This window comes from Nothoprocta perdicaria, unplaced genomic scaffold (genome assembly GCF_003342845.1).
Source record: "Nothoprocta perdicaria isolate Ctin4 unplaced genomic scaffold, notPer1 scaffold_7, whole genome shotgun sequence".
Classification (NCBI taxonomy): domain Eukaryota; kingdom Metazoa; phylum Chordata; class Aves; order Tinamiformes; family Tinamidae; genus Nothoprocta; species Nothoprocta perdicaria.
In genome coordinates this window covers 880,668-901,900 of record NW_020455976.1, presented here as the reverse complement: position 1 = coordinate 901,900, position 21,233 = coordinate 880,668, and the positions used below count along the sequence as shown (strand labels likewise).

The window sequence follows — 21,233 nt, the reverse complement described above, 5'->3', positions numbered from 1 at the left end:
CTCCGGTGGGCCGTGCTGAGCACCGTGTCACACTGTCCTCCTTCTGCAGCAGGGCTCATCCTCCTTCACACACACACACACACACACACTACGGAGGCCACAGCAGGTCCAATGCAGGGTAAACCAGGGCCATCACATACAGGTCCCACTCCATAAGGGAACAAGGCAGCACCCCTGGGATTCAGGCTGACACCACACACCTCCCTTCAGGCGATTTATTTCACAACCTCACACTGAGCTACCAGTCAGGGAAAACTGTCTGCAGCACCTCACGCTCGGGCAGGGTATTGCAGCCTTCCAGCAGGCACCCGCAGCGCTGCTCCACCAAGGCGCCTGTGCATTTGCCACTGCGTTATCARCAGCTACCACAAATGGTTAGACAGAGGCAAGTGCGTGACAAAGCGGAATCACGATGACCTTTCAGAGCGCCCGTCTTTGGGCAGCGCGTGCAGGGCACACGGAGCAGCGGGCACAGGAGCTGCGAGGCGAGTTCCCGCAGCGCCAGCCGCCCTCGGAGCGCGGAAAGCGCCGCGCCCGGCGCCGCCTCTCCTCGCGGCTGGAGCCCCGAGCCGCAGCGCTGCCAGGGCCCGGCGAGCGGCTGCGCGGGGAGCTTCCCCGGCGGGGACCCGAGCCGCGGACAGGGCCATCCGCGGGCAGGGCGCTCGGCCAGGCGGCCCCGAGGACGGGCAGGGCCTCCCCCTGCAATACAGCACCGCGGGCCGGGCCTGCGGCAGCGCAGGGGCAGCCCTCGGCACGGGGGCACGAGCAGCACGGCGCGGCCCGGCCGCGGCGAGGGCAGCGCGGCCTGCAGCAGGACGGCGGGAGGCGACATCCTGCCGCGGCAGCGCCGCAATGGGCGGGCTATGGCGCGGCGCCGCCGGGCCGGGCCGCGGGCGGGAGCCGCGCCGGTACCGAGGAGGGGAGGGCGCCGGTACCGACAGCAGGCGGGTACCGGCGGTACCGGTGCCGGGAGGGCGCCGCTCCTACCTGCCGCCGCGCCGCTCGCCGGCCGCCCGCGCTCCCGCCGCCATCTCATACCTACCGCCCCGCCTCCCCATTGGCCCGCCGCGCCACCCCCCGGCMCCGCCTCCGCTGGCCCACGGCTCGCCATTGGTTGGAGCCGGTACAGCCGCGCCGCCATTGGCCTGTTTGAACGAGCAAAGGCCAGTCTGCGCGAGCGGCAGGGGAGGGCAACGGCCGCCCGATGCGCTGGGCATGCTGGGAGTTGTAGGCCGCAGCCCCCCCCCCGCGCTGTGTGTGAAAATTAAAATCCATTAAACGTTCAATTTTATTTAATTTAACCCGAGCCGTCAAGAGCAGGAGAGAACCAGGATGGCTCTGTGTRCCGAGAAGTTGCCCTCGACTATGTCCCTTTTACCCTACGCACATGCTCCATGAAGTAGCAACCTTGGAAAAGGGGGAAAAAACAAAACTTTTTACAAACAAAAAGATGAAACTGCAGCTCAGAGGGCTGAGGGGACTAGAAATTAAACACTAAACGGCTTTTTATTATTATTATTATTTTTTTTTTAAACTGACTGGATTTGGGCTGGAGCGTTCCCTGGGTGTTCCCATCTCCCGTTAATTATCTCACTGCGGGCGGTTTGGGGATAAACACCCGATTCCTCGGATTCCTCGGATGCTGCTGCCCCCCAGGCTGATCCCTGCCCAAGGCGGGCGCCTGCTCCTCGCTCCGAGGCGGCAGCCGGGGCCGGGAGCCGCAGGAGCCTGCGTGGATGCGCAGCCCAGGCTCTGGGCTTCTCCTCATGCTTCCCAGGCCCCAAAAGGGCCCGTTTCCCCCTCCTTTCAAACACCCACAGCAGGGCAGGATCACACACCGGATTCCTCCCCCTTTGCAGCCCTTTTTGGGAACATCTGCCCCTCCAGGCRCCCCTCGAGGTGCGTTGCCCCCTGGCTCCCGGGGCAGGCTGGAGCCGTCACCCTGCCCCATAGCAGGGAGCTCCCCATGGGAGCAGCCCCAACACCGCACCAGCCTCTGTGGGCCCCACTCCGACTCCTCTCCAGCATTACATGATTAATTAGCTGATTAACAAGATGTTGTTGCARTAGAATCTGTTCTCTGGACACCGGCTCGGGCGAACAGCAGCCTCCGCGCTAATGAAACTCTTCTGCTGTGCACAGGCACGCACTAATTTGAGCTACAACATGCAAATGAAGAACAATAGAGTGAATAATGTGGAGCTTTTAAATGAATTAGCTACAGGCGGCTCCAGTTCCYGTCTCCAAGGAGCAAAGAGAGATAAAAAGGAGCAATAAATGAGGCAGCTCTGAGGGAGCTGGAGCCGCGTGTTACAGGTTATGGCTGAGGCAGACTCTGCTTTTGGAGTCAGGGGTGATGGTCTGAGCATTAGACCTCACAGAAGATGCCACACAGCTTCAACACGGTCATTTTGGCTCTGCATCCACTCCCTGCTTGCAGGTTCCCTCTCTGCCTGCGAGCTCTATAGGGCTTGCAGGATGGTGACAGGTCTGTGTGTCCTGACCCTCGTGGWGGGCTCACAAAGCTCCATTTCTATCAGTACCGCAGAGCTCTGCGGGTACGGAGGGTTGGTTTGAGGGTACTCACGCACAGGGAGACAGGGTGAACCCCTCCACCTCCAGGACTTTYATTTTACTCTTTTTTTCTCCTTGCTCTGCAGTAGTTTTTCTTCATGGTCTTGAGGCTTTCTTCCTTCAGGGGACAGAAGATATGAGCAAGTCTAGGCTATAACAGGACAAATGAGTGATGAAGCCAGTGCTATGTTTTAGACCTGCTAATATTGGATACTTACACCATGGGTCAGAAAATAAAAATCCTTGCTGCCAAGTATGCAACACTGAAGAAGACTGGGGGCAGAAACACAGGCTGCTGCCCAGGACAGCCAGGACTGGAGCCATGCAAACAGTACTTCCAGGTAGGAATAARAAATACAAAGCAATTCCCCTAAAAATGGGAGAATGGGAGCCTTAGGGCCAGCAACAGGGAACTGCTGACAGAATTAGAGCAGCAGCGCCTCCTCACAACCCTGTACATAGCATCCCGGCGAGATCCCAGCATGGGGAAGCAGGAAGGAGACAGTGCCCCTGGCAAGGCACAATAGCAGCACAAGAGCTCCTCCCTCCACACCCAGGCTTTTAAAAGGATCTTAAAAAAAACAAAAACAAAAAAAGCACAAAGAGAGCCACAAAACTGGATTTGCAGCCTACAGACAGAAGCCTGCAGGAAGAGGCTGAACAAGCACAATCCGTTCAGCTTCTGACAAGACAGAGAAGCATTGTAATTCCAGCACGTAAGCTACCATGACAGGAAACAACAAAGGACTAAAAGCTTTTTAATACAGAAGAAGAAAGAAAAACCAGATATGTTCATAAATACATGTCCTTCACAGTGGGAACCATTTGTCGCAGGACCTGCAGCCCAGAGCTGTTGTGTATCCATTTGGCTCAACTCCATCCTTGTCTTCTCCAGGGCACTCTGGCCAACACTAGCAGAAGTAACAGGGTAAAAACAGATGCTGGGGTGAACCTGAAGTATCTGAGTAGCCTCAGTGCCAGGGACTGGGAAGTGGGCCCAGGAAAGAGCCAGTTTCAGCTCTCATGAGTAGGAGAAAGGGCAGCACCGTGAGGCTGCAGCAGCTTCCAGCAAACAGAAAGAGTTTGCAGGACCTATGGGAAGGACGGGAGGAAACAAGGCTGGATAGGAACAGTGGGAATTTATCAACAGAGAATTCATTACACATCACTTGCTCTCACACACGCACCAGTGTGTGGGCCAGTGTCAGGCAACCCACCGCCTTCCTCCCAGCACGGGGGGACAGGGCTGGGGCTGTGAGCCCGTGATGCCGCGGGGAGGCTTCCATRGGAGGCTCCAGCAGGTGCCGGTCACCTCCGGCGCAGAAGTCTCTCCCTTGTCCCCACACGTCCAGACCGACAGTGTCACTCCAAGGGCCGGGCAGGTGCAGACGGAGTGTCCAAGGCTCCTCAGGGGCGCCGGTCCCTYGGGCGGTTCCTGCGTCCCGCCTGGGCCCCGCGCTGGGCGCCCTTCACCAGGCCCTTGAACTGGCCCTGCATTTTTGCCTTTTTCCTAAGGGRAGGAAGGAGCACAAGGCTGCGTTAGCCTGGGCACTGCACACAGCTGGCTCCTGCGCAGCGAATGCACAGGCTTGTTCCCAGGTCTGCAAGGAGTAGCAGAGAGCAAGGGGCCAGCAAAGAGTCCCCAGACCCCCAAGGGAACTGGAACAYAGAGCAGGATTGAACAGAGCCTTGGTTCTGTCCCCCACCCCATGCCCTTCCCAGCAGTACCCACCTTCTGTTGAGTTTGGCCCTGTTCAGTGGGATGTAGGCGTACGGGTCCAGCTGGCCCTTCTTCTTCACGTCCCCTTTGCCTTTCTGTGAGAGATGCCAGCACAAAGGGAGTCACTTGGGGCAACGTTGGCACGCGCCTGTGCTGCAGTGGGGACACCAGCCCCCACTGTGAAGCACAGGAGGCCCTTGGGGCCAGATTTCCCCCCCAGTGTCGCAGCACAAGGCAGCTGCTGYGAGTGGGCACTGCGCACAGAGAGGCAGGGCAAGATGGGCTGGAAACACTCAGAGGAAGCCAGAGTTCGGTGACTTCCATTCGAGGGTCCTGCCCCCAGGCCAACAGCTGCCCTGCGCTTGCCCTGTTAGCCCCTCCCTGATGGAGGGAGCACTCCTCTCACCAGAGCCCAAAGCATCCTGCCCCAAAGCCTGGTGAGCCCAAGGAGTCCTCACCTTGGATCTGTACTCTGTGCCGAAGGCTGGCTCCTTGCCCAGCTGCCGGTGGATCCCAGAGCCTCCAGCTGGAAAACAGGGAATATGCAGGTCAGGAGGAGGTCCCCAGACCAGGACCAGGCTCCCCCTTTTCCAGCTCCAACACGAGAACAGGGCTGGGGGAACTGCTCCCTTTTTTGCCTCCAGCTCTTAGGTGTGGGCAAAGACGAGAAGCAGAAAAGTGGGAAATTTTCACACGGGCAAAAACCTCAGCCCTAATTGCTTCGCAGAAAGCCAGCAGTAACAGCACATGGTTTGGGCTGGCCGGAGAGCAGCAGACCAGGCAGCTCACCTCTGTATTGAGGGTAGGCCCCAGACTCCATCTCCTCGTCGTCTGGCTCCTCTCTAAACCGACGCTTCTGGCTCTTCTTCTGGAGAAAGCAGAAGAGGGGGCTCAGCAACTGGCTTGTCCTTACTGCCCTCCCGCAGACCTGCAACTCCATGGGGCACAGAGAGCCTCCTGCCTGCTCCAAAGGGTACCCAGAGGCCCCCACACTCCATGCGCATCCCTTGACCCTGGCCGCCCTCTGGCATCTTCTCCAAGCTGCTRCTTTCCTGGTCTCCCCACCAGCCTCTGGGCCAGAGCTGCAGCTGCCACAGCGCGGAGGGGCTCAGCCCAGCCCAGCCCAGCCAAGCCCCSCATCCCCTCCAGAGCACGAAGGAGGCCACACTCACACTGCGAATGCCGACTTCCTGCAGCACATCTGCCACGTCCTCATCTGCTCCTGCAGCACAGGACAGCAGGGTCAGCAGGACACAGGGACAAGCGTATTCCCACACTGTGCCAGCAGGCTGCTACGAGCAGAGTGCTTCTACCAAGAGGATATCCCACAACACAGATGGTCATGTCCCATCCAACACCCTCCTGATAGCAGTGGAGACAGTCTCCCTCTGTGCCAGAGGCTCTGGCAGGGTCTTGCACCTTGTAGTACAAGGCCACATCAATCCCACCACCTCCACTTCCATCCCCCAAGCTCCCACTTGCAAGAAAAAAAGCAAGGAAGAAAAAATCAGAGAACTAGAGTAAATGTAGGGTGGCCCCCTACCAGCCCAGGCCGTACCTCTAGGTTCTTCATCATACACCTCCTCTTCCTCCTCCTGGATGATCAGGCGGCCATCCTCAGACACCTGGAAGTCGTGGCTCACTCCTCTGGGCTTCTTGGTGCTTGGTTTGGTGGCTGCACATGGACAGATAAATGAGGGGCTAGGGCAGAGACCGCCAGCCCCCGTGCGTCATGCTGGCTGCCACCCCAGCCGCACGTGATGCCCCGTCACTCACCCAGCACTCGCTGGGACACATTGGGGTCCAGGAAGTTGAGGGGCTCATCCTCTTCCCCTTCTTTCAGCCACGCCTGGCCCCTCTGCCATGACTGATTCTTGCGCTCCTCCTCTTCCTCCTCCTCCTCCGAGTCAGCGAGGACCTCCTCAATGCTGGGCAAGAAGCAGAGAGGATGAGAGCAACAGARCAAGCCCAGGGCTGCAGACCCCAGGCCCAGGGCCCTGCCTGCTCCTCTGCACATGGGAAGCCCCACTCCGGAGCTATTCCCCTGTCCCCAAAGGCACCAGCACCAGGGGCTCTGCAGGGCTCTGCTCCATCCCTACCTGTCTCCCCGGGGCGGCAGCGGCGGTGCCTCCTCCTCCTCCTCGTTGTCGGCCGCTGCCCGCTTCAGGGCGCGCTGCTTGCGGCTCCGCGCTTCGGCCTTGCGGATGTTCACCAGCACCTTGTGGTACTCGGCCGGCAGCAGCCCCTGCACCAGCTCGAAGCTGAGTGGGGCAGAGACAGCAATCAGAGCCCAAGCTCCCCACACACACAGGACAGCACCACTTCTTCCCACACACTTCCCAGGATACTCCTCATCGCCCCAGTGCTGCTCCAACAAGCAGTGGGGTGGCCCAAGGCCCCAACAACACCCCCAACTCACCCAAACTTGCGGATGAACTTGGTGAAGAGGTTGCGCAGCTTCATGCGGAAGTGACGCCTCATGTCGTCCGAAAGGTTCCCCACGGCCTCCAGCTGCCAGGACAGRGAAACCCTCAAGCTTGGAGCACCTTGTCCTGGGCACCCTGCCTCCCCACCCTGCCCCTGCACAGCCTTCTTGTCCTTGCTTACCCACAGCACCTCAGCACCCTCCTGCCACCCGCCCGGGCACAAGGAGGACTCTGTTTKGGCAGAGCTGAGCTATAGGCAGGCTCTGGCAGATCCAGGCCAGCATGCAGGATAATGGCTTCCTCGCTSCTCTCACAGGCCCTGGGACCAGGGCTGGGCCCTCAGCTCCCAGGCAGAAGCCGGATGCTGCTGGGGATGTTCCTGAGGATACCAGTCCCAAGGCAGCCCAAGGCTCTGCTCTGCCACCCCAACTGGAACGTCCGCACTCGGGTCTCACCATTGTCTGGACGTGCTTGGCGAGCAGGTTGACATCAACCAGGAGCAGCACAACCTTGAGGAAGCCGAGYGCCGCCTTCACCACGTCGCGCGTGCGGGAGCGCAGCAGCAGGCACACGTTCTGCAGGAGCTGCTCCACCACGCTCACCTCCAGGTGCTCTGCAAGCACAGCAGGGCTCAGCCAGGAGCCTCCTGCCACTAGTCACCCTGTCCCACTGCGCGGGACACTGCCCTGCCCAGCACAGCTAAGAGCACCYGCACCAGCCCTGCCAACAGTGCTGGGCACAGCAGAGGGCTGGTGCCCACAGCCTGGGCAGCTCTCGGGCAGTGAACCCYGCAGCGTGGGGCAGTGCTGCCCCAGATCCCCCCCTGCCCTGCAYGCACTCACCTTTGAACTCGAAGAACAGGCGGGTCAGGGCCAGCACTGTGCAGCTGATCATGGTGACCGAGCCCGTGAGCCCCGCGTAGATGAGGAGCAAGAACCGCTCCATGGCCTCTGCAAGAGAGGTGCAGCTCAGCACCCAGCAGCCTTGCGGGCCCATCTCAGCAGCCTGGTGCTTTTCTCTATGCCCAGCAATCTCCTCCCCAGCCCCAGGGCTCTGCTCTGCATCGCACTGGGTGCTGAGCACGAGTCCCACTTCCCCTGGGGCCGAGCAGAGAGCCGTGGCAGCAGCTCACCTGGCGGCGTGGGCCCGAAGCGCAGGAAGGCATGRCCCATCTCCACCAGCAGCAGGTAGGCGTTCCTCCGGGCCCCCACCGACACCTCCTTGGTGCACAGGACCACCTGGGGACACAGCTGCGGTCAGAACCCACTGCGGCCTGCGCAGCCCCACGGGGCAGGCCCCGCCGGCGTGGCCTCACCTCCGGGACCAGGGCGGTGATGAAGGGCTCGTGCTCTGCAGAGAGCTGCTTCACGATGTGGAACAGGCACTTCAGCCGGGGCTGCACAAAGAGACCACTGGTGCTGTCAGGTGCAGGGACACACGCCCGGCTGCTCTTGCAGCCCTCCCTGTCCCCTCCTCACAGGGGCCGAGCGCTGCCCCGGCAGCCCTCGCTCTCACCCTCTTGGCCGGGGAGGCCGCGCTCTTGAGCGAGTCCAGCAGCGCTGCCTGCAGATCCTGCAGGTGGGAGTGGACGAAAGCCTGGCAGGGCGCCTGGGGGGCGGCGCACACCTCCTCCAGCACCCGGTACGCCTTCTTCTGCATGCTGTGCTCCTTGCTCTGCAGGGACAGGCACCGCGCGGCGCTGAGCAGGGCACAGCCTTGGGGACTGCCACAGCAGAGCCCTGGCCCACAGCATAGCTCCAAGCTGGAGTGAGCAGCTCCCCGTGGGCACTACCACAGCCCCAGCCTGCTCCTGCAGCAGATGAGGACAGCAYGGCCTGATGTGTGCCCCCGGCTTCATCCTAACCAGCCACATGCTCTGCGTGTGGGCAGGAGGAGCACGACCCATGTCCCTCCTCTCAGGGGAAGGTGCCCTCCTGCTCCCCTTGCACCTGTGGGGCTGGGAGCCGACTCACCTGCAGGGAAGGCTGGATAGTGCGATACAGGGAGTCCAGGGACTGCTCATCAGCGTAGGGGGCCATTGCCACGATCAGATCCAGGAGGGAGAGCCTGAAGCAGAGAGATCATCAGCAAGACACTAACAGCCTCCTGCAATGCTGGGACTCCCATCTGCGAGCCACTTTTGACGCAGGACAGCAGCACTTCCCCAGGGGTGCTGACTGGGCACCCCTTAGCCCCAGCCCCTGGGTGTTACCTGGCAAACTCTGAGCTTTCGGAGCTCATCAGCTTCTCGCTGGCTTTCTGCAGGAACCCGCACACCATCTGCGGGACAGGCACACRGTTGGCAGGGCTGCCCATCCTGGCCCTGCACCCCCATGGGCTCAGGCTGGCAGCTCTGCATGCGACGGGCACCCTCACTTYGGGCTCGCACCCTGGTGCCCACCACCCTGCTCCTCTGCTGCGCTCTGCAGCAGCCTCGGCGCCCGAGGGCCCCTGCAGAACTGCATGTGCTCATTTGACGGCCACGCTGCAGCCCCACGAGCAAAGTGGCAGCACCGCTGCTCAGGCAACCCTTGCTGCAGCCCAGGAACAGCCTCAGGATGGGCCAAAGGGAGCACATTTCCAAGAACATGCAATGCACCCGGGAGAACCATYGCTACATGCTACAGTGAAGATGCAAATACTAGGGAGTCCAAAAGGGCCGGGCAAATTCAATAAGGACTCACGTATGACGCTCGAGATGCAGCAGCAACCTCAGGAAAGGATTTTGGCAGGAAAGGGACTGTCCTCTGCCCAACTTGTTTCTTCCCGACCATGAACCCACCAGCCCACCAGGTTGGGTCTGCCTGAGCAGCACAGCCACCTTCCTTTCCCCAGGCACCCCTCACCTGTGGCTCTGTGACGGTCAGGTAAGCCCGGACAGTGTCCAGCACGGAGCGGCGCTGCGCACTGCTGTCCCCGCCTTCCTCGGGCTGGCTGTACACGTTGAAGAGGATGGGCAAGAAATTCTTGGCAAAGCGACCCACCTCTGCCCGCTCTGCATCTAGGGAGAGCACAAGGTGCTGTGTGCATCGGCCTGTCACACCTGCAGGGTCACTGCAGAGGACACCCGCAAAGGGGGCCACCACCGAGCCCCATGCRGGACCCCTCTGTGCCAGGATTCCCCCTGGCACTGCCAGCATGTGCCCCAACCTGTCTGGCAGCCCTTGTGGATGAGGGTGCGCAAGGCCTGGCACACGGTGGAGCGGAGGTCCGGGCGCTCGCTGATGGCCATGCCCAGGGTGCGGGCCAGGCCTTTGAAGGCCACCACCACATCTGTGGGACGGATGCAGAAGCCGGGCAGCAGGCTCCACACCTGAAAGCCAAAGGAGGAAATTGGACCCTCCYGTGCTGGGCACTGCTAACACCCCCCAGCAGCAGTTCTGGGGCCCCTTGTTACCTGCCATTGCAGCGTGTCGTAGATCTTGGACTCCAGGCTCTTTCCAGCCTGGGCAAACTCCATGGCTGCAGAAGAGAAGGGAGAGGTGAACAGAGCAGAGGTGGCTAAGTGTCACTCTACCCCAAGAAAGGGAGGTCCCAGGGAGCACACTGGGGCTCCCCACAGCCCAGGCCTGCAGTCTGCGGGGTCTCTGCCCCATCACCCCTCCTCACCTCTGCTTCTCAGGGTGGCTGCCAGKGGCAGAAAGTAGCTGGTGAAGAAGTCGAGCCGCGTGTCCTGCACGTAGTCGCGCAGCACGGGCAGGAGCCAGCTGCGGGGGAAATCCAGCGTCTCCCTGGGGAGGGGACACACGCGTGAGGGGTGCATGGGGGGCCACCAGCACCAGCCCCGCAGCACAGGACACTTCCAGCACCAGAGCTGGGGATAGGGAGGCTCAGCAGAGTCGAATGCCTCCAGCCCAGCATGTGGACCAAACAGGAACATGACAGGCAAGGCTTGACAACCATCTCCCAGTACAAGAACTGGGAGGAAACTGGATAAGGAGGAAAGGAAGTGAGAGAATGGCATCTTATCATGGATACTTTACAAACCAGTCATTAGCAAYGATGCCACAGAATGTGCAGATACCCTTGTGCACAGGGAGCCCTGAGTTGAGAGCAGCYTGAGGCTGGGGAGGCATCACCCCCGAACAGCCCCACTCTCACTCCTGCCTGAGCACAGGGGATGAGACCTTCAGCCAGGGCCATCCGTGCTTGGCCTAGTGCAGCCACAGGCCGGGGCCCAGCAAGGAAGCTGGAAAGGATCCTACTCTGCGGCAGAAGRAGGCTCAGGGCTCTAGACAGCAGCTAAGGCTGGAGGAGAGCAGGCAACCAGGACTCCCACTGCCCTTTTCTGCAGCAAGTGCAAAGGTACTAAGGACAGAAGGGTTTTCCAGCTGGAGACAAGTGTGCTCCGCTGGCAGGAGCTGCTCCCCGCGGCGAGGGGCTGCGTGGCTGTACTCACTCCTTGCCGTCGATCTGCAGGGGCACGGCCTGCAGCAGCACCTCGGGACCCATGGCACTCACGGCGGCGCCCACGGCCTGGTCCAGCTCAGCGGTGTAGGGGAAGTGTGGGGAGAGACGGAGGTCRCACAGGGACTGCAGACACTGCAGGRACAGGGCAGGACAGTCACAGGGGTGCACGTCACTCACTATTTTTGCCCAGGGATGCCAGCTGCACTGTGCAGCTGCACTGCAAGCCCGGGGTGTCCCAAGGCCACACATGCTCTCCCCATGCCCGAGTGGGATGGCAGGCACTGCAATAGCCCCACTCTGCTGCTACAGTGAGTAATGCAGCTCAATCAGAGGAGCAGCCACCTCCTCTGACTCTGCTCCATGCCCTAAGACACTTTGAGCTCAGCGTCCCCAGCCTTGCTCACCTTTTTCATGATGGGATGGCACTGCTTCCCACAGGACTCAAAGAAAATCTCCAGCACCAGCAGCACATCGGCCCACGCTGCATGAAAACGATACGTCAGGCCATCTTCCACGGCCCTGGTGAAAAAGAGGGGGAGATGGTGACATTGGCACAGCACAAGGCAGTGCTGACACTGCCCGTGCCAACCAGGACCTGCCAGCAGTGATCAAGGACCAGGCAGAAGCCGGTGAGAGCTCAGCTGGGCCTATGGGGAGAGTCTTTCCCATASCCCAGTGATCCTCACCTGAACATCTTGCAGAGGTAAGAGCCAGGGGCTGGGGCAGAGGCAGAGACGGTGCCTACATCGCCCATGTAGGGAGCAACACAGTCACTCAGGAGGTTCTGTGGTAGCCAAGGAAAGGAGGATTAGCAGTAGGGACTGTGGGCACAGAGGGGCAAGTCCAAGCACAGAGCAGCCCACTGCTTCCACACAAGCCCCAAAATCCTAGATGGAGACCCCAGCCTGGCCTCCAGGAAAGACCAGCTCGACTGTCCCCCCACCAACAGGAAGACGTGCATGGGAACAGTAAGTACCTCAAGGGTCTGTGCTGCAGTTGACACCACCTGGGAGTGCGGGGACAGGAAGCAATTCATGGCGGTGGAGAAGAGCCGGGGCAGATGAGCCCAGCACAGGTCCTTCTGCAGCCTGGGGGAGAGAGAGTCCAGGCCAGTGAGACACAGAGCCCGCCCTGGCAGCCTCTGCTCGCTGCCTAGCAGCAGCCCGTGCCCGTACCTGCTCAGGTTGGTGTGTGCCCTCTCCATGGTGGACAGCCAGGTCACCAGTGGCTGCAGGTCATTCACGCTGGGCACGTAGTCGTACAGGGCCTGGGGAAGCAGAGGGTGGGTGTGTGCGGTGGTCACACCAGCCCTGTCCCTCCCCCTCTGGCACCCTGCACTCACTGTGATGATCTGGGCGTTGAGCTCGGCTGGCAGGCAGGACGAGCTGGCCTGGGCACCAAAGAGGCTGTAGAAGGCCTGCATGGCACATGCTGTCACCAGCTGCAAAGGAAAAGGTGTCAGGACAGCAGGCTCTGGGACAGACGGTGCCTCCTTTGCCCCTTCTGCTTCCGTATCTCTATAAAAGCTTTGCCCAAGCCAGCCCCATGGAAAACCCTGACCCCATTGCCTCTGTGCCCCATCTAGCCATGGCCTCCSTCTTTGATGTCAGCCAGGCCACCACACATCAACTGCTCCGGAGGCTCCTCTGTATTTGGTTCCTGTATTTACAGGGTGCACAACTTCCCACAGCAGCCAAGGGAGCCTGAGACCTTACAGGRCGCAAGTCAACAGCTCTGGCACAGGGCCTGCCCCCTTCCCCGCCCAACAGCTTCATGCTGGGCACAGGACACTCACCACGTGGCTGAGGGTCATGACTCTGAGCAAGGTTTCGCAGCAGGTCTTCACCATGGCCGCAGGGAAGCAGGGCAGCAGGTCCCTCAGCAGTGTCAGGACGTGCAGGGTGGTAGTGGCCTCCTTGGCACCTGTGGGAGCAGAGCAGGGCCTGAGCTCACAGCACCCTGCAGCACCGGTGCTGCACGAGGCAAAGGCTCTGTGTCAGACCTGCAATCTAATGGATAAACCCACCATGCCTTTAGGAAGGGTGGAGCAATAGAGAGGTGGCTGAAAGCCCTGCAAAACATCTCTGGATCCTCTGCATGATCCCACACTCTCCCCAGCACCGGGAGCCCTAGCACAGGGATCCGGGGCCCTGCACATTGCCCTGTCCCCAAATGCCATCATGTCCCCATCCCGCGTGGCCACAGGATGCTCCACACCTCTCTGCAGCTACAAGACCCCTTGCTCCAGTGTCCCCTACCTCCAGCTTTCTCAATCTCTCGCACGCAGAACTTGGCGGTGGATGGAGCCRCGGGATGATGGGCAGGGGCTGCGTCACCAAACATGAACTCGCTGCCCTTCAGGACGCAGCACACGCCGTACTGAGCTGCCTTCCGAACCTGCGCGAGGGAACACGCGGCTGGGCGGGAAGCACCGACCCTGGGAGCAGGGCCAGCCCCAGGACTGAGCCCAGAGGCAACGTCGTCCCTCACCCACACAGACCCGTAGAAGGGGCTCACCTTGGGCTTGGCGTGGACGCAGAAGCTGAGCAAGCCGTGATAGACCTGGAGCGTGACAGGGTAGCTCCAGGCTGCCAGGTCCTGCTTCCGCAGCAGGGTGGCCAGGCAGGAAAGRACCTGTGAGGGGACAGCAGCAGGGACATTAGTGTCACCTCTTAGGACCCCCAGTCCCCAGAACTGCAACAGCCCCAAGATGAGCAGGCAGCACCACCCACAGCAGCCRGCTGAGCTCCAACTCCCAAGCAGCCACCCCACCCCAAGCCCCACGGGCACCAGGACACCACAGAGCTGGCACTGCTCGCTGACCCTGCGCCTACTCACCCATCGGAGGGCAGAGGTAGAGCCACTGCAGGCCTGCGAAGACAGAATGCTCATGAAGGCTTTGGACGCGTCTGAGAACTTTTTCACGAGTACAGGGCTTGGGACACTGTGGAGAGGAGCGGGAGCATCAGCAGGGCACAGACCAGACCACTGGCAGCAGGTTGTACACATGGAACTGTGTGGCAGGCACACAGCCTGCCGAGGTCCAGTCCTTCCCCAGCACAGCAYGGGGGCAGACAGTACCAGCCGCTTCCCCAGAATGAGGACCTGGCCTGGGCAGCTTTCCCTGCCCTCTGCCTGGGCACTCACCGCTTTAGGACCAGGTTGAGCAGGTAGGCAACAGCAGCCAGAGACTCAGGGGACTCCACTGCCTCCAGCGTGGTCATCTGGGAACAGAGGAGGAGTGAGAAAAAGCATCCAGGATGGCCACCACCAGCCACACGACAGACAGCAATAGCTGGCTGAGCACCAGGAGCAGCCCAGCAACCTCTCTGCTCGTGAAGGGTGCCCAGAGCCTTGCAGACATGGACAACAGCACCTTCCAGCCCCATTCCCAAGTGCGCAGGTCACCATGTGCACATCTTAGCTGCCACGAGCTCCCTGAATGTCTCCTTGCCCGAGTCACTCACCAGTGCAGCGAAGTACTCGGTCTCGCTCTCCTTGCCGCCCTGCGAGCGGATCACCTCCGTGACCGCCGCCAGCACCGCGCAGATCTAGGCAAGCGGCGAGAGGAGCGGGTCAGTCCTCTGAGCCCAGCGGGCTGCGGGAGCGCCCGGGGGCCGTCCCCGCACCCAGCCCCGCTCCCCCGGTACCTCCTTGTGGGCGGCAGAGTTGGACTCCCAGAAGCGCTGCACCTTGCTGAAGGTGGCGTTGGTGCAGTCGCTCAGCCCGCTCAGGAAGGTGCCCGAGGACTTCTCGGTGGCGGCCTCGGCGCCCTCCTCCTCCTCCTCCTCCTCCATGCAGAGCTGGGCGCTGTCGCTCACGCGGCCCACGCGCGGCGCCCCCGACTGCAGCTCATTGTGCAGCTTCACCGCATCCACCGTCAGGCTGCTCTTCCCTGCCAGGGAAGGAGAGGGGCCCTGAGCACCAGCGCGGCACACACGCGCCCCTCGCCTCCGCTGCCGCCACGGCGCCCGGTCCCCCCGGCCCCTGCTAGGCCCGAGGCGCAGGCCGCGCCCGGGCCGCTCACCCGCGGGCCGGCTGTAGAAGCGGCTGCGCGCGGCCAGGCGGTGCTGGCGGCTCTCGGGGTTGCAGTCGCTGCTGTGGCCCTTCCGCCAGCGCTTCAGCTTGGCGGCGGCGCCCGAGCGGAGCCGCCCGCACCGCGCCATGCTCGCCCGTCTCCACGTGCCCGCCCCGCGCCGCTTCCGCCCGGCCGCGAGCCCGCTTCCGCTGCCCGGCGCCATCTTGGTTGAGGGCAGGGCTGCCTGCGGGCGGTGGCGGCTCCCTGGGGGTGAGTGGGGAGCGATGCCTGGGAAGCTAAGCAGGATCGCGCGTGATGACGGCTTAGATGGGAGACCACGGAACTTCACCATAGCAGAAGGGSCTGGGCTTGGACTGCACGAGTGGGGAGTGCCATGCAGGCTGTGAATGTGGGCTTGTGGGGACATGTGCAAGAGTTTGCTGAGCTAGCAAAACAGCTAGCTGAGCAAGACAGAATAAGTTTGCATCAGTACCTTGGGRAGCCGTTCAGCTTTCCTGATCCAGCATAGGCTCTTGTTATGATGCCTTCCTTGAAGGTCAACATAAAGGAAAACAAGGTAAGGAAGGATCCTGCACCTTCCTTGGGCACACTGGTTTTCTGGGCCCCAAGAGCCAGTGGCCCTATGATCCCTCAAAATGTACCAGCAGAAGCAGCTGGCACAGCACTTCTTGGCCCAGCCCAGCAAAGCCACAGAGATGTGGACACTTGGGGTCTCAGTCCTGSTCTCCAGCTTCTCCTGGATGTCAGGTGGGAAGCAGCCAGATCCCCTTTGCAACCTGTCACCCATTAGATCCCTTTTCCTCCCAAAGTAAGAATAGGAGAGCCTTTCTCTCTTGCCCAAGGTTTATTGCTTCTTGTGCGTTCCCCATTGCTCTGCCCTCTCAATCTGGGCTGCCAGGACCTGTACAAGCTCCTAGGGGCAGCACAAGATTTTCCACCAGAAGCTGCCCAAGCACAAGCAGAGAAGCTGGTACCAGCACAATAGCCGCAAGGGGCTGGTTGGGGTGTGCAGAGCCCTTAGTAGGGGAACAGCGGCCACGGCGGGGGTCTGCGGGCATTGTGAAGGGCGCCGCTACTCCGCGCACTACGGCGGCAGCCGCGCCGCGCCTCGCGCCATTACGGCGGCGGTGACGTCACGGCCGCCGAAGGTCGCGCCGCCCTTCGCGGCGGCGCCATGCGCTACGTGCGCCCTGGGCGGCCGCCGCTGCGCGCACGCGCGCCCCCTTCCGGCGGCGGCGGGCGGCTGCGCATGCGCGTGGCGCGGCGCGGCGGGGCGGGGCGGGGCGCGGGGGCCGCAGTCGCGCGCGGCGGCAGGAGCGGAAGCAGCGCGTGCGGAGCCCCGAGCCTAACGGTCCTAACGGTCGTAACAGCCGCGCCATGGCCGCCTACCGCCTCGTGCTCATCCGCCACGGCGAGAGCGCCTGGAACCTGGAGAACCGCTTCAGCGGCTGGTACGACGCGGACCTGAGCCCCGCCGGGCAGCAGGAGGCGCAGCGCGGCGGCGAGGCCCTGCGAGGTACCCGGCGGGGGCGGCACGGGACCGGCGGCGGGGGGGCCTGGTCACCGGCAGCGCGGGGCGGGAGGATGGGGCCGTCCCCGTGCGGGGCCCGGCCGCCTCCCGCGCCGCCGGGGAAGCGCGGCAGGGGAGGCGAGCGCCGGGGCTCCGCGGGCGAGGGCGGCCCGGGCCGCTCGCGCGCTGCCCTCTCCCCGGTTACATAAGCGCCGTGTCCTTCCCCTGCAGCCGCGCGGGCAGGCGCGGCCCGTGTGTGTGCGTGGCGTGGGCTGCGCCGGCCGCCSCCCCGCCGTGGGCACCGGTGCGGGCGATGCCGTGAGTCACGGGCCCATCCGCCGCACGTGCTCGGCTTCTTTGTGACCTGGAAATGTCCGTAGCCGGGGAATAGGGCCAGGAGGCCTCCAGAGCTCGCTCACTGYGCCCCAATGCAGAGGAGCAGTGAAGGGCAGAGGTGTTGGCCTGGTGCCTGGATCAGAGATGCTCTTTTTTTTCCGGCCTCTGCGTGGTGATGCTGCACGCTGATGTTTGTGGCTCCCATCTCTTTCAGAYGCTGGCTATGAGTTCGACATCTGCTTCACCTCCGTGCAGAAACGGGCCATCCGCACCCTCTGGACCGTCCTGGATGCCATCGACCAGATGTGGCTGCCTGTGGTGCGGACCTGGCGCCTCAACGAGAGGCACTACGGAGGGCTCACGGGCCTCAACAAGGCCGAGACGGCCGCTAAGCACGGAGAGGCCCAGGTGAAGATCTGGAGGCGCTCGTACGACATCCCTCCGCCTCCCATGCAGCCAGACCACCCCTTCTACAGCACCATYAGCAAGGTAAGGCAGGTTTTTCCAGCCACTCAGTCCTGTGGCTGGTCCCCTTTCCCTCAGGGAAGGGAGCTGGGTTGGGTGTTTCTGGTACTGCCCGCTGCTCCTGTCCATGTGGGGATGGCTGGTGCAGAGCTCGGCTCACCCTGCGCTGTCCCTGAGGAGGTTGAACCCCCCGGCATGGCACAGACTGATTCCAGGGGATTCACGTTAATCATTAGTCCTGTGACCAATATTTGGACGTTTGCGGTGGATAAAGAGAACAGAGGGTGGGAAGCACTGTCTTATCTAGGCAGGCATGATAGCCTGGAGCTGAGGTTTACCTCGAAGGCATTTCCCAGCCTGCAGTGGCCTTGTGCTGTTTGCTGTCCTGTTACAGCAGCAGCGACACTGGTGGCAGGAGCTGCAAGCCCAGCTCTGTATTTATGTCCGTCCTTGGGCCGAGCGCGGATGGGTGAAGGCCCTGACCTGCCCTTGCTCTGCCAGCTGGAGCTGCCCCTGCACGCTGGCTCCTAGATGAGCAGCAGGGGTGGGTTTGGGGCTGCTGTGTGAGAGTGGCTCTGCCGGCAGGACCGTCGCTACGCCGACCTGACTGAGGACCAGCTGCCAACGTGCGAGAGCCTGAAGGACACGATTGCCCGGGCGCTGCCCTTCTGGAATGAAGAAATAGTCCCTCAGATCAAGGAGGGCAAGCGGGTCCTTATTGCAGCCCACGGCAACAGCTTGCGRGGGATCGTCAAGCACCTGGAAGGTAGGTCAGCCCCGTCCATCCTCAGGGCGAGCAGGGAGCGCCTCGGTGCAGGGAGGGCTCCCCGCGAGCGGCTGCGCCCCTCYTTGCAGGCATGTCAGAAGAGGCCATCATGGAGCTGAACCTGCCCACGGGGATCCCCATTGTCTACGAGCTGGACAAGAACCTGAAGCCCATCAAGCCCATGCAGTTCCTGGGGGACGAGGAGACCGTGCGCAAAGCCATGGAGGCCGTCGCCGCGCAGGGCAAGGCCAAGAAATGAGGGTGGACGTGCGGGCTAGCAAGTGGTAGATGAGCCCCCTTCCCTCCCCGCCCCACCTGTGCACACACCCCACAGCCGTAGGAACTTGGAGCTGCAGAGCTGGAGCGGGGAGCAGCTTTCTGGGACCAGGCCCATTCCCGCCGGAGCAGGCTCCCCTCTGCAGCCAGCCGGGGAGCCTGTGCTCTGGGGACTGCCCGTGAACAGGCCTGGCGCGGGAGCAGGCGGTGCCCGCACGCGCTCTGCCCTACGCCATCCCCGCCCTCGGGCCTGCCTGCAGCGGGTGCTCCATCCCCCTCGCGCCYGACTCCTCCCGCGCTTTGCTCCCCGGCAGCTCTCGTCACTCACTTACTGTAACTGTAGTTCCGTTGCGTGATTCAGCCGTTCCAGGAGCCCTGCAGGAGCGGCAGTGCGAGTGCAGCACAGCCAGTGACCAAGAGGGGTGTTCCCTCCCAGCGTGGCTGTGCCACCACGGGACCAGGGTGTCTGTATGCTGAAAGGGTGTATCTTGGTGTGTGACCCACTGTGTTCCCGTGYTTCATACAGCACCCAACGGTGGTACGTGTCACTTTGGACCTAGCTCTACCAGCCCATGCTTCAACTTGCCGCCTTTGCACAAGGGCGAGGGAGGAAGCCTTGGTGCCTGGAGGCTCGTACTCTCATGAGCTTCCCCACGGCCCCAGCCCCTCCTCGTCCTGCTGCTTGTGTTGGTGAAGCAGGTGCTGTTGTGCCCCCTTCCACGYGTGTGTACGTGGCGCTGTCGCTGTGGCCTCCACCCTCCGCTGCCCTAGCGAGCCTAGGTCTGCACTGGGTCACTGTAACTGTCCAACCATAGCAGCTGTCTTGTTCCAGTTCAATAAAAGCAGTGATAGGCAAGGAGTGTGGGTGCCTGCAGCTTGTCCCCTGCTCCAGGGCCCCGGSGGGCTCCCTGCCTTGCCCCCTTGCCCTGCACTTCCCTGAGCCCCTGCTCTGSGTGGCAGCAGCAGCTGCTGCTCTGCGTACAGCAGGGTGCCCATGGACAGCTGAGCACAGCCCTGCCCTTGCTGGGGCAGGCAATATTCATGCTGCTGCATGGGTGCCTGCAGCACGTGTGCATGGGGTGTTGCTGGCGCAGGCGTGCAGCACTTCCCCTGCTCCTTCCTGCCCGGAACCACGTGGGATGCACATGGGGCGAGAAGGGAGCAAGCCTAGCTGTGACTGCCCTGGGCAGGTCAGCACCTGCCTCCCCCTGTCTGGGGGAAACTCGGATAGACTCTGACTCCCTGCAGGGAGCCCAGCCCTGCAGGGAAGGTACCCAGAGCCAGCGCAGCCTCCACTCCCCCTGGAGCTCCCTGCTGCTGCTCCTCACTGCAGCCAAGCTGCTGGGACGGCCTCCCTTGGCCCTGTGCTGCTGGCAGCTCTCACCCCCTGCCACRCTACGGCTGCTGCGCATGACACCAGCTGGAGTGCATCCTCCAGGCAGCCACGGAGCAGGAAGCTCTAGGAAAATATTTATTATGCACAGCACAAACACAACACGCAGCCCCGGAGTGAGGGCCTGGCCAGCTGCTGCAGCCTGTGGCGCTGAACGCAGCAGGCTCCAACCCAGGGGCTGCCKGGGCACCCCGGCTCCGGGAGGGCGGCTGTGGGCAAGGGCCAGCGCAGGCGCGCGGGCCGCTAGGTCTGCAGGAACTGGGGCTGCACGCGGGCCACCTTGCGGAAGTCCTTGGTGTGTGTCCGCGGGCACTGCATCTCGCACCAGCTGATGGGCACCATCTGCACCCCTGCGGGACACGASCGGCGGCTCTCGCCCTGGGCCCCGCTCTGCTCCTGCTCTGCGACCACCCACCCATCCCTCCTCCCAGTGCCCCGGGGCTCGGCAGCGCCCGGAGCAGCGTCAGCTGCTCCTGGTGGGGACGGGCAGCGGCGCCCGGTCTGCGCCCGCTCCTACCTGCCTCGCTGCGGGCCACCACCACCCCCAGCTCGTTCTCGGCCGTGCTCAGCAGGTAGTTGGACTGCGCGTCCCCCAGGGAGATCTGTGGGACACGCGTTAAGGGAAAGGCCCCAAGGGGATGGGAGCGCGTGAGGCCGGGCCCCGTGCAGGCCCTCCAGGAAAGGATACGACTTTGGCCAGGACGATGTCGCCAGGGCGGAAGCTCTTGTAGACCTCGACCTGCGCGGGAGGAGGAGGCCGCGGGCGGCCCGTGTGCGAGCCGGTGAGCGCGGGCACGGCGGCACGGGTGCCCACGGCACGAGCGCCTGTGCCCACGGACAGCAGGGAGCCTGGGGAGGCCGTGGCAGCCCCTCACCCACCTTGTCTTTCTCTGTGGCTCGGATATCTTCTTTCCTAGAGGAGACGGAGGGATGTGAGCAGCAGAGCGAGCGGCCAGGGCTGCCCCGCAGCAGGGGGTTCCCCACGAACACCCCCAGGAGCCGCTGGCTCCACGCGGGGCAGAGACCCCTCGCCCTACCGTATGGTGCCGCGGAAGGTGGACTTGAGCGGCGTGGAGCCCACGTAGAGGATGTGCACCTTGGCGAAGCGCGAGTTGATGCTGCACACCTGCCGGCACAGCCGTGAGCGGCGCGCGGCGCTGYGCGCAGGGCTCCCGCCGCGGCGCGCCTACCTTGCAGGTGACCACGGCGCCCACGTCGGGCAGCAGCTGCGCCTCGGCCTCCCTCTGCACCGACACCACGGGCAGCTGCGGGGCGCGGGGCCGCGCTCAGCGCGGGGTGGGCACCGGCACGGGGCCGC

The 21,233-nt window shown here is 62.9% G+C and overlaps 3 protein-coding genes across 3 annotated transcripts in view; 1 reads left to right on the top strand and 2 right to left on the bottom strand.

The window, feature by feature from the left end:
• Nucleotides 1-3,347: 3,347 nt before the first annotated feature.
• On the bottom strand, nucleotides 3,348-15,311 carry RRP12 (ribosomal RNA processing 12 homolog). The gene is made up of 34 exons (XM_026050522.1): nucleotides 15,158-15,311; nucleotides 14,781-15,025; nucleotides 14,598-14,681; nucleotides 14,278-14,354; nucleotides 13,969-14,074; nucleotides 13,648-13,764; nucleotides 13,389-13,527; nucleotides 12,926-13,053; nucleotides 12,473-12,571; nucleotides 12,306-12,397; nucleotides 12,107-12,218; nucleotides 11,817-11,914; nucleotides 11,535-11,649; nucleotides 11,120-11,262; nucleotides 10,330-10,451; nucleotides 10,118-10,182; nucleotides 9,871-10,033; nucleotides 9,567-9,721; nucleotides 8,933-9,000; nucleotides 8,694-8,787; nucleotides 8,236-8,394; nucleotides 8,036-8,116; nucleotides 7,853-7,958; nucleotides 7,563-7,670; nucleotides 7,176-7,333; nucleotides 6,714-6,805; nucleotides 6,394-6,555; nucleotides 6,071-6,222; nucleotides 5,853-5,969; nucleotides 5,467-5,516; nucleotides 5,084-5,162; nucleotides 4,753-4,820; nucleotides 4,307-4,389; nucleotides 3,348-4,084 (listed from the first exon to the last, which is right to left on the bottom strand). The coding sequence occupies exons 1-34, from the start codon at nucleotides 15,294-15,296 to the stop codon at nucleotides 3,982-3,984; spliced, it is 3,879 nt and encodes a 1,292-aa protein (XP_025906307.1). The 5' UTR covers nucleotides 15,297-15,311; the 3' UTR covers nucleotides 3,348-3,981.
• Nucleotides 15,312-16,459: 1,148 nt separating this feature from the next.
• On the top strand, nucleotides 16,460-19,229 carry PGAM1 (phosphoglycerate mutase 1). Its single transcript, XM_026050521.1, has 4 exons — nucleotides 16,460-16,685; nucleotides 17,230-17,504; nucleotides 18,066-18,246; nucleotides 18,336-19,229. Exons 1-4 carry the CDS (start codon nucleotides 16,547-16,549, stop codon nucleotides 18,503-18,505), a joined length of 765 nt encoding a protein of 254 aa, XP_025906306.1. The 5' UTR covers nucleotides 16,460-16,546; the 3' UTR covers nucleotides 18,506-19,229.
• Nucleotides 19,230-19,980: 751 nt separating this feature from the next.
• The window catches only part of EXOSC1 (exosome component 1), a 2,659-nt gene continuing 1,406 nt past the window's right edge, over nucleotides 19,981-21,233 (bottom strand). The window contains exons 2-7 of the mRNA XM_026050668.1: nucleotides 21,106-21,180; nucleotides 20,953-21,041; nucleotides 20,795-20,828; nucleotides 20,604-20,654; nucleotides 20,433-20,517; nucleotides 19,981-20,265 (exon numbers count right to left, since the gene is read on the bottom strand). Of these exons, the coding sequence (XP_025906453.1) occupies nucleotides 20,159-20,265; nucleotides 20,433-20,517; nucleotides 20,604-20,654; nucleotides 20,795-20,828; nucleotides 20,953-21,041; nucleotides 21,106-21,180 (441 nt within the window). The 3' untranslated portion in view covers nucleotides 19,981-20,158. The remainder of the gene's footprint in view (nucleotides 20,266-20,432; nucleotides 20,518-20,603; nucleotides 20,655-20,794; nucleotides 20,829-20,952; nucleotides 21,042-21,105; nucleotides 21,181-21,233) is intronic.